General features: G+C 32.4%; 1 protein-coding gene across 1 annotated transcript; it reads right to left on the bottom strand.

Moving 5' to 3' along the window:
* Positions 1-12,839: 12,839 nt before the first annotated feature.
* On the bottom strand, positions 12,840-15,382 carry LOC148606137 (uncharacterized). Its single transcript, XM_088546526.1, has 2 exons — positions 14,746-15,382; positions 12,840-13,508 (listed from the first exon to the last, which is right to left on the bottom strand). The coding sequence occupies exons 1-2, from the start codon at positions 15,293-15,295 to the stop codon at positions 13,105-13,107; spliced, it is 954 nt and encodes a 317-aa protein (XP_088402652.1). The 5' UTR covers positions 15,296-15,382; the 3' UTR covers positions 12,840-13,104.

Raw genomic sequence — 15,382 nt, 5'->3', positions numbered from 1 at the left:
ACAACAAAGAACATGGTCTGGGTGTATGAAAATTTTAAAAGTTTATAAATTGGGGTAAAATATATTCAATTCTTAGATAATAAAGTGGTTTTGACTTATGTGATACCATCTAATTGCTCTGAATATGAAAAGAAAGTAATTTGTATGAGAAAAATGTCCATATTTTGTGTATAGTGAGCATTGGGAACACATTTTGTTCATTACAGAATAAAAATACCAAAATTTGATAAAGGATTGATAAAAAATACTTTATATTGAAATAATGTAGCCATTTTAACTAATGCATTATCATTTTATTTGTCTTAAAAGAAAATAATGCAATATTGATATGAAAAATGTCCATTTTTAATCATACATGGTACACTGAGAAAACATTTTGTTGGTCGTTGAGTATGGAAATATTGAAATTTGGGGTAATATATGCTCAATTTTTATTCTCAAGACAAACAAACAGCTATAGTTTGTGAAACTTTTCCCGACCATTCCGGAAGGCCATTTTGTTCAGTATTTTATTATATGTACAAATAATGTATGTTCGAATGTGCGATAGCCAGGTAGCGTACGGGACTCGAGCAGGGAAGGCTACCACTGTGGTAGCACGATAGCCTCTGCTGCCTAACTCGGGAAGCTTCCCCAGAGATAGCCAGGTAGCATTATACCCATTTATTTTGTTTGTTTGTGCCAGTTATTTTGTTTATTTCGTATTCTTTGTTGTGTGTGTCTGTGTTCCCTTACTAATTTTTATCCTTGAATTACATTCCTCTGATATTCCTCGAATATTGGTTCACTTGATTACTCTTTATCAAGAGGCAAAAAGCAGGTGATAAAAAAGAAACGCGGCCAACTTATGATTCCGTTTTTTTTATTTTACAAGTCACATGCCATATTTTTTAGGCTCACTGCAATTCTCTTAAAATTTCCACCTGTCTCACACTAGTTTTGACACTGCAATGGTGAATAAATATACATAGACTGCAGTTAGCATTAAAATACATTGAATGCAACTAGCACCGGCATAAGATGATGTCATCTAGATTTCGACAGAAGTTCAGCTTTTCTGCTTTCAAAGAAATTCAAAATCTTGACGAAAATTTAAGCAATACCAATCACCACTAAAATAATTCATGTTCATTACATATGTCACCATATCATTTAAAATACATCTCATTAATGTTTGATTAATACAAATTAATATTCACCATATTCCTTGAAATGAGTAGGACTGACGCACATGATATGGCAACTTGTTACAAAACATGACCTTTATCATGGATTATTCATGCCTTTCTACAAGATACATGTAGGCAAAGATTATTTAAGACACTAAGATCCTGGAGAAAGTCACATTCTTTGTCGGAAGGAAAATAACATCACCAAACATGAGAGTATGCCTTGTTGTATTCGCTATTTGCAGTATTGCAGCAATCGTTTCGGATGCTTACGATTATTATGAAAAGCCTGCGTATGATAAGCAGCACGTATATGAACGTAAGTATTTCTTAATTTCTGACGTTCGTTTGACGGTAATATGGTATCAGTGATAATAGTGATATATTCATCTATTCATCGTTTATTTTTCTGTATTACAAAAAAAAAAAAAAAAAAAAATGTATGCTTTTTTTCAAAAAGAGCCCCTTTTTGTCAATAAATTGCTTACATTTTTTCATTCACATTTGTACTATCAATTTCCAACAAATTAAGTTCAGTATTTTTGCCGAAAAAAAAGCGGAGAACGGAACGGAAAGGGCAAGGAAGATTTCCATTTTGAGCAATTTGTATTCTTGACGGATTGATGTTTTACCAGAATAATTCATCTTTTTAAGCCAATGAAAAATGTAGAATTTGATGTCACGTGTTATATCTAATGATCAACATGTATAAATCATGTAAGTTTTGCCTGAAAAAGATTTTGTTATTGATTGGCTACTGATGTATACAAGCGGTATATCTTTAACACCAGATTCTGTAATGTTGGCTACCAATGTATACAAGCGATATATCTTTAACACCAGTTTCTGTAATGTTGGCTTCTGATGTATACAAGCGGTATATCTCTAACACCAGTTTCTGTAATGTTGACTACTGATGTATACAAGCGGTATATCTTTAACACCAGTTTCTGTAATGTTGGCTACTGATGTATACAAGCGGTATATCTTTAACACCAGTTTCTGTAATGTTGGCTACTGATGTATACAAGCGGTATATCTTTAACACCAGTTTCTTTAATGTTGGCTTCTGATGTATACAAGCGGTATATCTTTAACACCAGATTCTGTAATGTTGGCTTCTGATGTATATAAGCGGTATATCTTTAACACCAGATTCTGTAATGTAGAGGAAATATTTGCTATTCCACTTACAATACTTAATTGCGCATTATTTGTGCTTAATTATGATTTAACCGAGGAAAAAACTATTTTTAAGCTGTTAATGTTTTAAAATAACGTGTTAATTTTATTCAATGAACGAAAATGTGAGTTTTGCGTGGGGTTTTCCAGTCTGGTCTTATGAGCTATATGGTTGGAAAAACTCAATACTTTCACAGATTTTTGTTATGATGAAATAGGATTTTATGGTTGGCATATCAAAGTTGTTGAACAGTTCGTGAACAGACATATGAAAGATAATTCGTGAAAACAAAGTAATTGAACTATTTGTATTTTTTTTCCAGTGTGCAAGAAAAAATTTTGCGGAACAGGTAAGCAGTATTGTAACATTGCAACAGAAAAAGATTTACGCAAATTAAATGCTTAAATGTCAGATTGTATGATATTATGTTGCCCATTTGTTTTGACAAAACCAGAAATAATGAACAGTAGCGGGAGGTTTAGCGCATTATGAAGCATTGCTAAACACCCTTTCATTTTGAAATGCTGTACAAAATCAGGACCATTGGGTTGGTTTTTAAACTTTCCGGTTTTTGCCCTGGTATCGCCATTTTATATATGGACTTTCCCTTTGAATATTTCGTTTGACTATTGGTTAGATTTTATCAGCAGGGTATTTTCGTTATTACCCTGTATCTAAATATAAAAAGTCCTATGACGTTTTGGATTGATAAAGTGAGATAACCATGGAAATTACTCAAATTCTGGTCAAAATCCTTTATACCATTATACTTAAGGTAGATCATACTTTATATTTCTAATAGACAAGTTTTTTTTCTGGAAGATGAACTTAAGGATTTTATTGTAAAACATAGGTCACCAGATTTGATTGCAACAGAAGTGAGCCTGAATAACGGGCAACATTATATCATACAATCTGACATTTTATTAATCCGCAACCTATAAAAAAAGTGGTAAAAATAATGTCTTCCAAAAATCTGGTCTTTGTCCCTGGTTTTCATTTTTTATTGCTGCTACAACCTTGGTTCCCTTGATCACTCTTACATAAAGAATACTTAACTGACAATCAAATAGGTTTCTGGAACAGGGTTATGTTGCTACAAGATTGAAGTCATCACTACAGAAGTCTTATGGTCGTCACCATGAACTCGTGGATCGTTATGGTGTATCCATATGCACCATGAAAACTGATTTATTTAACGGGTCATAATTTTCCTTTCCTTCTTTGTCTACCCCGGACTTGACTTTTTATGAGCAACTCGGCGGGTGTGTCTAGAAAAGCAGAGGACGCTTACACTACCAGTAAGTGGTCAAAAGAATGTAATCCAGGGACAAAGGCCAGACATGGAAAACAGACATACACAACAAAGAACATAAAGTAACTAAAATCATACATACATAACAAAAGTAAATGAGCAACTCGGACTCCACTAAAAACTGGGAGTATGGACCAGGTGCACCGGTAGGGTAAGCGTCCTCAACTAAAAGCAGCTAAAGACAAATTGAAAGTAAACATGAAAACAAACTAAATTCAATATATTCCGATTTTGAAAACATTCATTTTGTAGATTTTTGTGTGTAACAAACTTTTTTCTGTAAGAGTTTCCTAAATTAAAAATAGTCTGTTTTTGAAAACATTCATTTTGTAAATTTTTGTGTGTAAATTTACACGTACGTTGAGGACGTTTTCCTGCTAATTACTTTAAAACATAAATTGGTTACAATCAGTTTGAGATCAAATATTAATGAGCACTCCACCTAAAATCATGCAAAATGCATATGTGAAAAGCCTACATATATGTAATTTTAATATTTTGTTTGAATTGCCATAGTAAACAGAAATTAACATTCAGTTATTATTTATATAACCCATGTTCGCAGGAGATAAAAAGTTATATAGAATGCTCTGTAGATATAAAAAATAAGGGAGATAACTCTGCAAATGACACTCAAATACAATAGAATCTATTATATTTTTATTGTTGATTATCTCCTAAGAGCAGGCAGATTTGAATGAATAATTACACATTTCATAATATAGACCCATAAAACAATTTAATTTCAAAATAAAAAAAAATATTTTTGAGATTTTTCATGATTCTTACAAAGACAGCTACTTAATTTGTCCTAAATGCAATGAACAATAGCTACTGTAAAAGTATATAGTCATTGTATGCCATGAATTTGATATAATTAATTGAATGGGTAAAATCTTTTAAAGGAAGAATTTTGAGAGCTTAATAAAAAGGAATTGGGAAATGGAAATTTAATGCGTCCGTTTAATTTATGTTGGAAATTCTATCTTTACTCTCAAAGAAGTCAATCCAAGTTGGAAATCAGAAATCTATTCTTTCTTACAGTTTTGTACCTTTCTTACGATGCCCAGTATTTAATATCATATTTCATGTAAATAAAAGGAATCATATTTTTGATATGTGATCTAAATTGTTTCGGGAATGACGCGCGTGCTGGAAGTGTACACGTCCCAGATTTTGTATGCATTAAAAACCTTATAAAACTAGTTATGTACTCATGCCCTTTTTTCAGCTCTTTACTATCAACGTTTTTGTTCAAGCTATGGGAAATGGCGTGTTTGGTGTTACCCTGGCGATGTTCTTGAAATAAAACGAGCAGAATATGGAAACTTTGTATGTAAACCAACGGATACGAAACTTACAGAATCTTTTTCATGCGGTGCAAGACCTAAAAGGCTTACAGGCATAATAGCAAACCAATGCAACGGGAAAACTGACTGTGGTTATAATAAGATACGAATGTATATTTCAACCTGTGCATACCCGGTTTCATACAGTCAGAATATGTATGTCGAATATTACTGCAGTAAGTATTTTCAACACTTTAGATCTTCGTATGAACAAGGCACAAAAGCATCATTAATAAACCAATTTGTACATTCAAATTGTTTTATGATATTCATTCAAAACATCTCTGAACGTCCCCTTGACATTTTTTATAGACAAAACTATAAGGTAAGAAATAATTAGTAATTAGTGATGATTGTACTTTAACTAATCGAAATAGGACAATGTAAATTGTCTTAGGCTTTCGAAAAAAAAGAACGTAAGACATTTCCACAAACACGTTACAGGACAGTAGAATCCAGTGTACAAAATCTTAAATACAATTGAACCTTCGCGTTGGCTTTGTGTTTACCGTATCATCCCATGATAACACATTTTCATTCTCATGAGAGTACTGGTCAATCGTTGATTCAAGGTCTCAATTCCAATATTGACTTTATTTTTTTTATTTATTTATATGTAACTTTATTTTTCTTCGCATTTGCGGGCTTTATTTTCAAAATATTTTCAAATACATTTTTCTACGGTAGAATGGAGATAGTTTTATAGTCCTTAAATAAAGGTTGAGAACAATCTTCTTTTAGATAATTAAAATAACCGACCAGCAAATGTAATTACGCATAGATGGCTCCAAGAGTTCAAAAAGCCAGTTATTTACATCCCTAATTTTGGACATTCTTTGATGCACATTATATTTGTTTACCTGTATTTTAAACATTTTAAGATAAGATTGTTTGTTATCATTTTCAAATTTTCTTTTATAGTTTTAAGAATATTCAAATTTCCATTGTAGGACATTCGTATTGTGAAGATTTCTGTAAATGTGTTGCTGAAGATCCATACAATGCTCTACGTTGTAGAAGTGAGTAAATATTTTTAGTCTTTGTAAGAATTATGCAAAATGAAAAAAAATGCATGTCAAAAACCCACTGAACCAACAATATAATGTCATTCAAAGATCAAGAATACTGTTTGATATCTGCATCAATGGATTTGTTCAGAAAATTTTCAGTAGAATAGTAAAGTTTTGGGAGTATTATCTGCCCTTGAAATGTTCATTTTCATTGCATTTCAATGAAACTATAACTCAATTTGCCAAAATAATATGGAAAATCGTGCCTTATTTCCTTAACTTTGATGCAAATAGTAAAATAAACTCCGAAATGGTGTTTTTTATATCATGTTTCACCAACTGCCTGATTCTTACAGAGACTGATACTTAATATCTTTATATTTTTTGCCTATTGAATTGTTTTGAATTAGACTGTTGAAAGGTCCTAAGCGTCTATGGAATTTTATCATTTATCAATTATTTCCTATTACGAGGCCAAAATGTTGTGTATGGACCAATTAAAAAAGAATAAGGTATACTTCTTTAATCACCCGGTTTGATATACGTAAAAATAATTACATTGATAGAATATATGCAGAAAATAAAAACAAAATATAGCTTCATTTGGAAGTTGTTATAAGAATATATATTCATAACGATTTTCATATGACTGCATGGGGCAATGAAAGTCAAGATACCATTCATCATATGCGTATTTTTGTTTGAATTATAGGTTATATCCATTACACTCGATAGATGTGTTCAAACGACTTGTGGATTTATCAGCAACAGGAGAATTTTAAAAAAAATATAAAGCAGCCTTAAGCAATATGATGTTGTAACGTTATTTGTAAAAAAAAATGGCATAAATACTCAGAGGTAAAGCGTTTTAAAACAATTGGAAGTAAGTGGACAATTCTAAAACGGACACGTACGCAACAGTTAGGACACACCCCTGAAAATAGACGAAACTAAAACATATATAAACTAAAATGAATAAATGAATAAATAATAAATGATTGTAATAATAATGAGAAAAAGGAATGAAATCTGTGTTTACCAATGTTTAAAGATATGGCTATGAACTTAAAAACGTAGAAACAAAGTAAAATTTGAAATAATCGATGATACACTTGAAAATGAAGATCATCAAAACAAAATAAAAACCTTTCTATAAGTTTTACATTTATAAAATGTAATATGTGCATTAAGATTTTATACAGGGGTAAAAATTGATCTGTTTTGTACAAGTAGCACATAAACACAGGGAAATATCGTTCGCGTGAAATCCAGGTTAATAGAGCTACACGTGAAATAGTTAGCAAGGAAACCAAGATTCTAGCGAAATCAAAGAAATCCAGGGACAAAAACCAGACAGGGAAAACAGACATACAACAAAGAACATAAAACAACTAAATAATGTATACAAAGTAACATTAGTAAAGGAGCAAGTCGAACTGGGAGCAAGAACCAGGTGCATCGGTAGGGCAAGCGTCCTCTCTTTTCTATAAACACCCACCGAGTTGCTCATAAAAAGTCAAGTCTTTGGTAGACGAAAGAGAAAAGGGAAACTATGACACTTTGAATAAATCAGTTTTCATGATGCAGATGGATACACCGTAACGATCCGCGAATTCATAATGACGATCACAAAATGTCTGTAGTGATGACTTCAATCTTGTAGCAACATAACCTAGTTCCAGGAGCATATTTGTTAGAATTCTAGCGCGATACAAAAAGGCTGCGTAGTTTCGGCATGTTTTGCATAACGTATGAGTTTTGATATGAACACTCCATACGCAGGTGCTGAAGGGATGTTGCCACAGATGAAAGGAAAGTTGATAACTCTGAATGAAGTCATCACGTTTGTTGTAAAGTTTGTTGTTGGTCAATAGTTTTTCTGTACAATCGATTTCTAAGTGTAGGTCAAGATATGAAGTTGACTTAACAGTGTCTGTAGTATCCTTTATCTGAAATTCTTTGGGGTAGATGCGATGTATCAAATCCCCAAAATTAGGATTGCTTAAAGATGATACATTATCTATATAGCGGAAATTGAGATTAAAGGAATTAGCTAAACGATAATGGATCAGATCAGCTATAAAGTCAGCCTCATAAGAGTGAAAGAATAGATCAGCAAGTATAGAAGCACAATTTGTTCCCATTGCAATGCCGACCGTTTGTTGAAAAACGCGTCCACCACACTGGACAAATATGTTGTCATTAAAAATTCCAGCATTTTGAAAACATCTTCCTCTGTATATTTGGCAGATGAATTATTTCTTACAAAGAACTATACCAAGAACTATATATTTGTATCTAGGTGTACCATCTTTCTTTTGGAAAAACAACGATATATAATGATTAGAATACTTTCAGTTTTCAGTGGAGTTTTCATTTCACAATTAATATGTTATGTCAGAGCATACCGTAACTACGCAGACGTTTTGTATCGCTCTAGACTTCTTGCAATTAGGCTTCTGGAACAGGGTTATGTTGCTACAAAATTGAAGTCACTACATAAGTTTTATGGCCGTAATCATGAGCTTGTGGACCGTTTCGATGTATCAAATTGTACCATAAACTTATTTGTCCAACATGTCATAGTTTGCCTTTCCTCTTTCATCTACCCTAACTTGTTTGGTTATGAGCAACTCGGTGGGTATTTCCAGAAAAGAAGAGGACGCTTACCCTACCGGTGCACCTGGTTCATGCTCTCAGTTTTTGGTGGAGTCCAAATTGTTTATTTACCTTTGTTACTTTGTAAGTTTTATTTTAGTTATTTCATGTTAATTGTTGTGTTTTTCTGTTTTCCATATCTGGTCTTTGTCCCTGGATTACATTCTATTGATTTCCGCAAGAATCTTGGTTCACTTGATTACTCTTTCTAAAACAAAACTTCGTTTTAATATTTTGTTCTTGTTCTTTCTCTATTAACTTTTTATTTTCCTATGTAAGCTGTTGTAAATCATTTTGCAGTATTCTCATCTCATCGGTTTCTTGAACGTGCTTTTTCGGCAGTTCACCAATCTTTTTACTCAGCTGGCTGTTTGATTTTTTTCATGGCTTCGTTAATCTATTCTTGTAAATCTACGGACCTTTCATGTAAGTTGTTATTTTTCTTGTTTCTTATTTCAATTACATATACCTGTTCATAATTATAACCCATATTTTTTATTCCAAGTCTCAAAATATCATCATCAAGGGCAAGCTTTCCTTCCGATGAGTTGAATAATGGTTTTGTTCCAATTATACATGTGAAATTCTCATTGTTCCAGCTCATTTCTTTAGCTGAAATGAACAAATTAAAAAAGAAACGGGTTTACTTAAGAAATAAATCACGGAAACTCCATTTTATTATTGTTTACTACGGTATAAATTGTTAGTCCATGGTAAAATAATAATAAAATGGAGTTTCTGTGATTTACTTCGTTTCTAATAGGACAATAACAATACTTTATTACATTTTCGTCGTGACCTATCACGGTGACCTTAGACCTGTCATATTTGTTCATATTTTGCTATACAATTTACGCTATATCAGTTGAAATGGACGCTGTAGAAACTTTGCATTGTATTGTTTTATAATGAAGGAAAGGGTGTTAGATATGGCAATAGTTGCTTGCATTATAAAGTCACAAGTTTCACACATTGACATGTACAATGTTTCATTCATTGACGATTGTTATTATTTGTTTTCATACATAATGACGGACGTGGCACATGGCGAGTGCTAGGGTACTGTGTATGTGTGTACTTGTTTTTACGATATATAATATAACTTTTATAAAACAATAATATTTAATATTTTTATTAAATATGAATTTGATGTTCATTCACGCTACTAAAAAGAATGAAAACAAGTCGAGTGTTGGTCAGACAGCAGTCGAGAACCTGTTGTGGTCTCAAAGCTTTTTATGGACGTTATAATAATAAGAATCACGATTTTTCAGGTCAGCCTTGTACATTGACTAATTAAAATGGAGACTCCCTGCACTTAACCCCAGAACTAATTAAAACAAAACACACTTACAGATGTTAAGATTACAAAAATATAAAGATTCCATGAACGTAAATCGATCAACATAGAGTGAAGAGTTTTGGTAAAGAGGTGGGTATTGATTGGTATAAGATGAGTTTTGGTGGGTATTTACATATCCAAAAAAAAGTCTAAACAAGCAAAGCAGAACAAGTAAAGTCTTCCTTGTATGTTATTATAGTTCACACAGAACAAGTGACGTCTTCCTTGTATGTTAGTATAGTTCACACAGAACAAGCGAAATATTCCTTGTATGTTATTATAGTTCACACAGAACAAGTGAAGTCTTCCTTGTAAGTTATTATAGTTCTCACAGAACAAGTTAATTCTTCCTTGTATGTTATTATAGTTCACACAGAACAAGTGAACTATGGCCTTTCCTGTATGTTATTATAGTTCACACAGAACAAGTGAAGTCTTCCTTGTATGTTATTATAGTTATACTAAACAAGTAAAGTCTTTCTTGTATGGAATTATAGTTCACACAGAACTAGTGAAGTCTTCCCTGTATGTTATTATAGTTCTTACAGAACAAGTGAAGTGATTTGTTGCTGATAGAAATGTCATTTTGATTATAGCATTTTAGCTTTCATTTTTATTTCGATTTTAAAAACCATCGATAAATCAATAGATTAGAGATTTTTATTGTGGTTTTAATCTTTTTTTTAAGGTATATCAATGTTTATAGCTAGGTTTTCTGTGAAATGTTTTTCCTTATCCGTTTTATTAGCTCAACTGGCCATAGGCCATGTGAGCTATAGCCTTCACTTGGCGTCCGTTGTCGTCGTCGTCGTCGTAAACAATTTTTCAAACATCTTTTTTGAAAATAATGAATAGATTTGGATGAAACTTAGCTTGTTCATTTGGGTATTATGCACAAAGTTTTTGCTTCGATTTTTGATCCGTTAAAAAGCGTAGTCGCCATTTCTACAATAGAACATAGGGGGCAGACAGTAGTCTTTCGCATATATCTCAAAAACCGTAAAGTTGAAGCAAATTTTGACCTGGGATAGAAGTGTTCAGGTTGATGAGATCTATCTGTGGTCAACTTTTTTTTTGTTTTTTGATGTCATTACTTATCAAAACTCTTCTTCTCAGAAACTACTGTACGGAATTCAATGAACTATAGTCATTTCTTAAGGTATCCTGCACAAAGTCTATGCTTCGAATTTTTGATCCATTGAAAAAAATACAACCGCCGTTACAAATATAGAACACAGCGGTCAGACAACAATATTTCGCTAAATATATAAAAAATCAACAAAATAAGAGAGTTTAATATTAGATCTATCTAATGTCAATTTTTCGTGAAAATCTGTCAACTGATGTTTGAGTTATTGTCCTTTTTTCGACATTTTCTGCTTTTTTGATGTTAATATTTAAAAAAAATTCTCTAAAACTACAATTCAGATTCAAATGAAACTTGATTAGACTGCTTCTTATCGTACACTGAACGAACTGATTGTTTAAATGTTTTGAAACGTCGAAAAACATGGCCACTGTTACTAAAAATAAGGTCAAAATACAGTTGAATTTAGTATAATTCTGATGGAAATTATATTGTGATAAAATGATTCGGCGCTTGATGTAGGAGTTATGGGTCCTGAAACAGATTGTTTTGTTGTTTTTCATATGTACCACTTTGAAAATCTGCTTCACTAAAATTAAAATCATGCGACAAAGTTAAATGAGAGTTGGCATATTTGTTTTTGGTGTATCATGCGCAAACTGATTGTTTACAATTTTTCGTTGGTTGAACAACATGACCGTCAATTTTTAAATGAGAGCATATGGGTCAAAATGCTTTGTCCTCAACTATAGAAGAAAAATGAAGAGGAAAGCTTATTTAGTTACTAGGACAATGGTTCTTCGAGAGACTTCTGTTGTCAATATTGCCCGCCAGAGTCGATGTATCATTAGTGTTTACCATAGTATCTTTAAAGGGGAAACAGGATGTGTTCTCTTATCAAAATTCATACGTTATTTCAGGGATTAAGAAAACTACACGGATCATTTACCGTGCTCACGCACAAAAAGGCACCTTGAAGATGGCTTTGTTGCTATAAGATTACACTACAAAATGTTAATGGTTATTAGCATGAACTTGTTGATCGTTATAATGTATCCAACTGCACCAGGGGAACCAATTTTATTGCCATTTCATAGTTTTCAATTCCTCTTTCGTCAAACCCGGAAGTGGCATTTTAGTAGCAACTCGGCGAGTGTTTCTAGTAAAGTAAAGGACGCTTTCTCTACTACTGCGCCAAGTCCTTGTTTTCAGTTTTTAGTGGAGTTCGGATTGCTCATTTATTTTTGTGAAATTATAATTCAATGCTGCAATGGAAAAGGAAATGGGAATATTTTTATGTAAACTGGGTATAGTCATTATATTGTTGTCAAATCGTTAAGGATAATATTTTTTTGGAATTAATATTAATTCGCTCATAGGGTCTTTAGATAGAAGTTTAAACACTTTATTTTAAAGCAGTATTTTTTAATGACTTGGTTTGTGTCCTTATCATATTAGTTATGATGTACCGTGAATCCCTACCCTGCATGGGAAGAATTGGGATTGACTTTACATACGATAGGAACATGACTTGTTGTATGTTTAAACTGGTCTGGAGCGGGCATGTCAGTAAAGTGCTAGTAGTCCTTAGTTTGTATATTTATGTTATTGATATTCAGTTTCTTCATTTTCGTTGTAACAACGAACTCAGATCTTTTTTAGCTTTTTCAAGATGTATGTAATATTGTTTCCACAGTGGCCAGATTGTAAAAGGAGAGAGTTGTGATCACGAAAAGATACTTTAATATCGATTAATTTTTTTGCGCCTGCTCCAAGTTAGGAATTTTTTGCCTCTGTATGTCTTGTTTCGTATTCCTCGTCCAGAAAATATATACAAAATTGAGTGCATTGCCTAATTCTTTACAGAAATACCATGAGACGTGTCACAATGAACAATACAACTTGCATTTCTTATCTTATTTGCTTACACAACTAAGGGTCATCGACATAATCTCACACTTAAATTAGTGTATGTAGAATCCAATTGGGTATCAAAATAGTTTTATACCAGAGAAGCTTGTGTACCCTGGATTGTTGTGTAGGATGTCGCCACTGTCAGAGCCTGAGTGACATTTAACGAATGCATTATTTTTCTTTGACAGAACAGCAATTCCACTGCTCGACACACAAGCGTATCCACTTCCATCATTTTTATACTCCACACTTTTAATAATCTTGCTTTCCACAAAGATTTGAGCACGTACAAACTTTTTCGATTCTATACATAGCTGGATTGTTAACAAATAAGTTCCTGCTCTCTGGGCTGTGAATATTCCGGTAGCTTTGTCATAACCACCACCAATATTCAAAACATTTTTATTAAATTTTATCACAGAGTCTTTCAAGTTGCTATCTTTTGTTAGGCCTGATGCTTCAAACACGTCTTGAATCTTATCTGAAAACAGTGAAAAACTTCATATAAGTTCATTAAAATAATGTTTAAAAGTATAATTTTTTTAGTTTTTAATCAAGTCAGCGTTGCTAATTTATTGTTAAACTTCTCTGTGTTTTTTTGTTTAGTTGATTTGTACTTTTCAAGGAGGACGCCTACCCTTCCGGGGAATATGGCCCATGCTGCAAGTTTTTTGTTGAGTCCGAAGTGCTTATTTACTATTGTTCCTTTGTACGTGTAATTCCGGTTTTTTTTATGTTCTTTGTTGTGTGTGTCTTTTTTTCCTCTCTGTTATCGTTCCTGGGATTCATTCTGTTTGTTTACGCTATAATCCTAGTTGCCGTGGTTACTCATTTATGTGGTTTTGCCTGTTTTTGTCTACTAGTGTGTTTATTTCCGTGTTTTGAAATTTAAAAGTACGTAAAACACCGAGGCTTCATTCCTTGCATTGTTGCATATGGTAGCATCTCTTGGTGATGAATTTGTCTTCCTCTTTCGATAGATTTGGTTATGAGTACTTCTTGTATACACTAATATTTTGATTATGATCTTCCTACATATTTGATTTTAACGCTGCTGATGAGAGGTTACTCTTTGAAACACGTGTACAGCATATCGAAATTTACAATATATAAAACTGGTATTTTTTTTTGTATTTTGAATGTCTTACTCACTGTTCCTATCATGCATTTTTAATTTCGGTTGCTTAAGGGCCTGCATATAAATCTAAATATAACACTTATTTGTTTATCACGGGAAAATGTTTTCTTTCGTTCGAAAACATTAACCAAGTAAAATACCAATGATATTTATCATCATTTGAAATAAAAACAACATAAAACGAACGCATACCGAAAACCTGGTATTTTTATATAAACCCTTATAATCATTGAAAGCATAAGTTTGCCATTATCGTTTGTAAAACCACACTTATTCAGAATAAAGTGAATGAAATTTTCAAAATATTGAGGCATTTATGTTTTCTTAACAAGAAACAAATTGTTGAGAATGCTACATGTAGCCTCAAAACTTTTTAAAGCAAAGTAACGCCATTCACCATTTCCTTCATGATCTTTATAATACTCAATATATAAAACTATTTTTCTAAGATAATAGTTCCTATTATTGTTTAGCTATATTTACCTACAGCATTATCAAAGTTATCTTCATATGTTGCAGTTGTTGGGTAAAATGATGATGATAAACACTTTAAGACAGTAACTATTGAAAAATGGCTTACCTTCATCTTTGGTATCCAGGCGCTTAGTCAGTTTCGATAATTCAGTGAACACCCTCGGTTTGTCGATAGAAGACTCATTTCTTACTTTTTCTAATTCCCATGTTATATCATTTCTAACTAAGTCTCTGTATTTGTCAAAATTGGTTTCCACGGTATCTATTTTTGATACAATGGAAGTTTCTACCTTTGTTATTCTTTTGTGAAGTTTTTCTGAATTGTTAACGGTTTTGTCTCTTTCAAATTCTATCTCCTGAATTAATTTGGTTTTTATTAATTCTACTTTGGTGTCAGTCATGTTTTGTTTTGATTTCACTTTTTCAAAGTTTGCTTTGTTGTACTTGTCCATTTGTTCAATGTTTAGTTCCATCGCATCAATTTTCATTTCCATACGCACTAACTTTTCAAGCAACTTCTGTTCAAAATCAAACACCGAACATCTTGACGAAGAGTCGTGAATAGAGTCATGTTTTGAACAAAACACGGAACATTTAAACGACATAAATCCAAAAAGTACTAACGAATAAACAACGGTCACAAAACTCGTCATCATAACCTTACTATAACCTTCTTAGAGCACTATACCTTCTTACAGTTTGAGTTACTTAATCTGCAAAATGGTTAAAGTTTCTTTATATAT

The sequence above is a fragment of the Perna viridis genome, chromosome 9 (assembly GCF_037379345.1).
Source record: "Perna viridis isolate PV_CMFRI_1.1 ecotype Kerala chromosome 9, ASM3737934v1, whole genome shotgun sequence".
NCBI lineage: Eukaryota > Metazoa > Mollusca > Bivalvia > Mytilida > Mytilidae > Perna > Perna viridis.
This window is presented reverse-complemented; position numbering and strand designations above follow the sequence as displayed.

Bases quoted from the DNA above. Each gene is read 5' to 3' on its own strand.
- LOC148606137 (XM_088546526.1), bottom strand. From the start codon at position 15,295: ATGATGACGAGTTTTGTGACCGTTGTTTATTCGTTAGTACTTTTTGGA. The intron at 13,509-14,745 runs GTAAGCCATTTT...CACTGTTTTCAG, and splicing joins CCTGGATACCAAAGATGAAG to ATAAGATTCAAGACGTGTTT.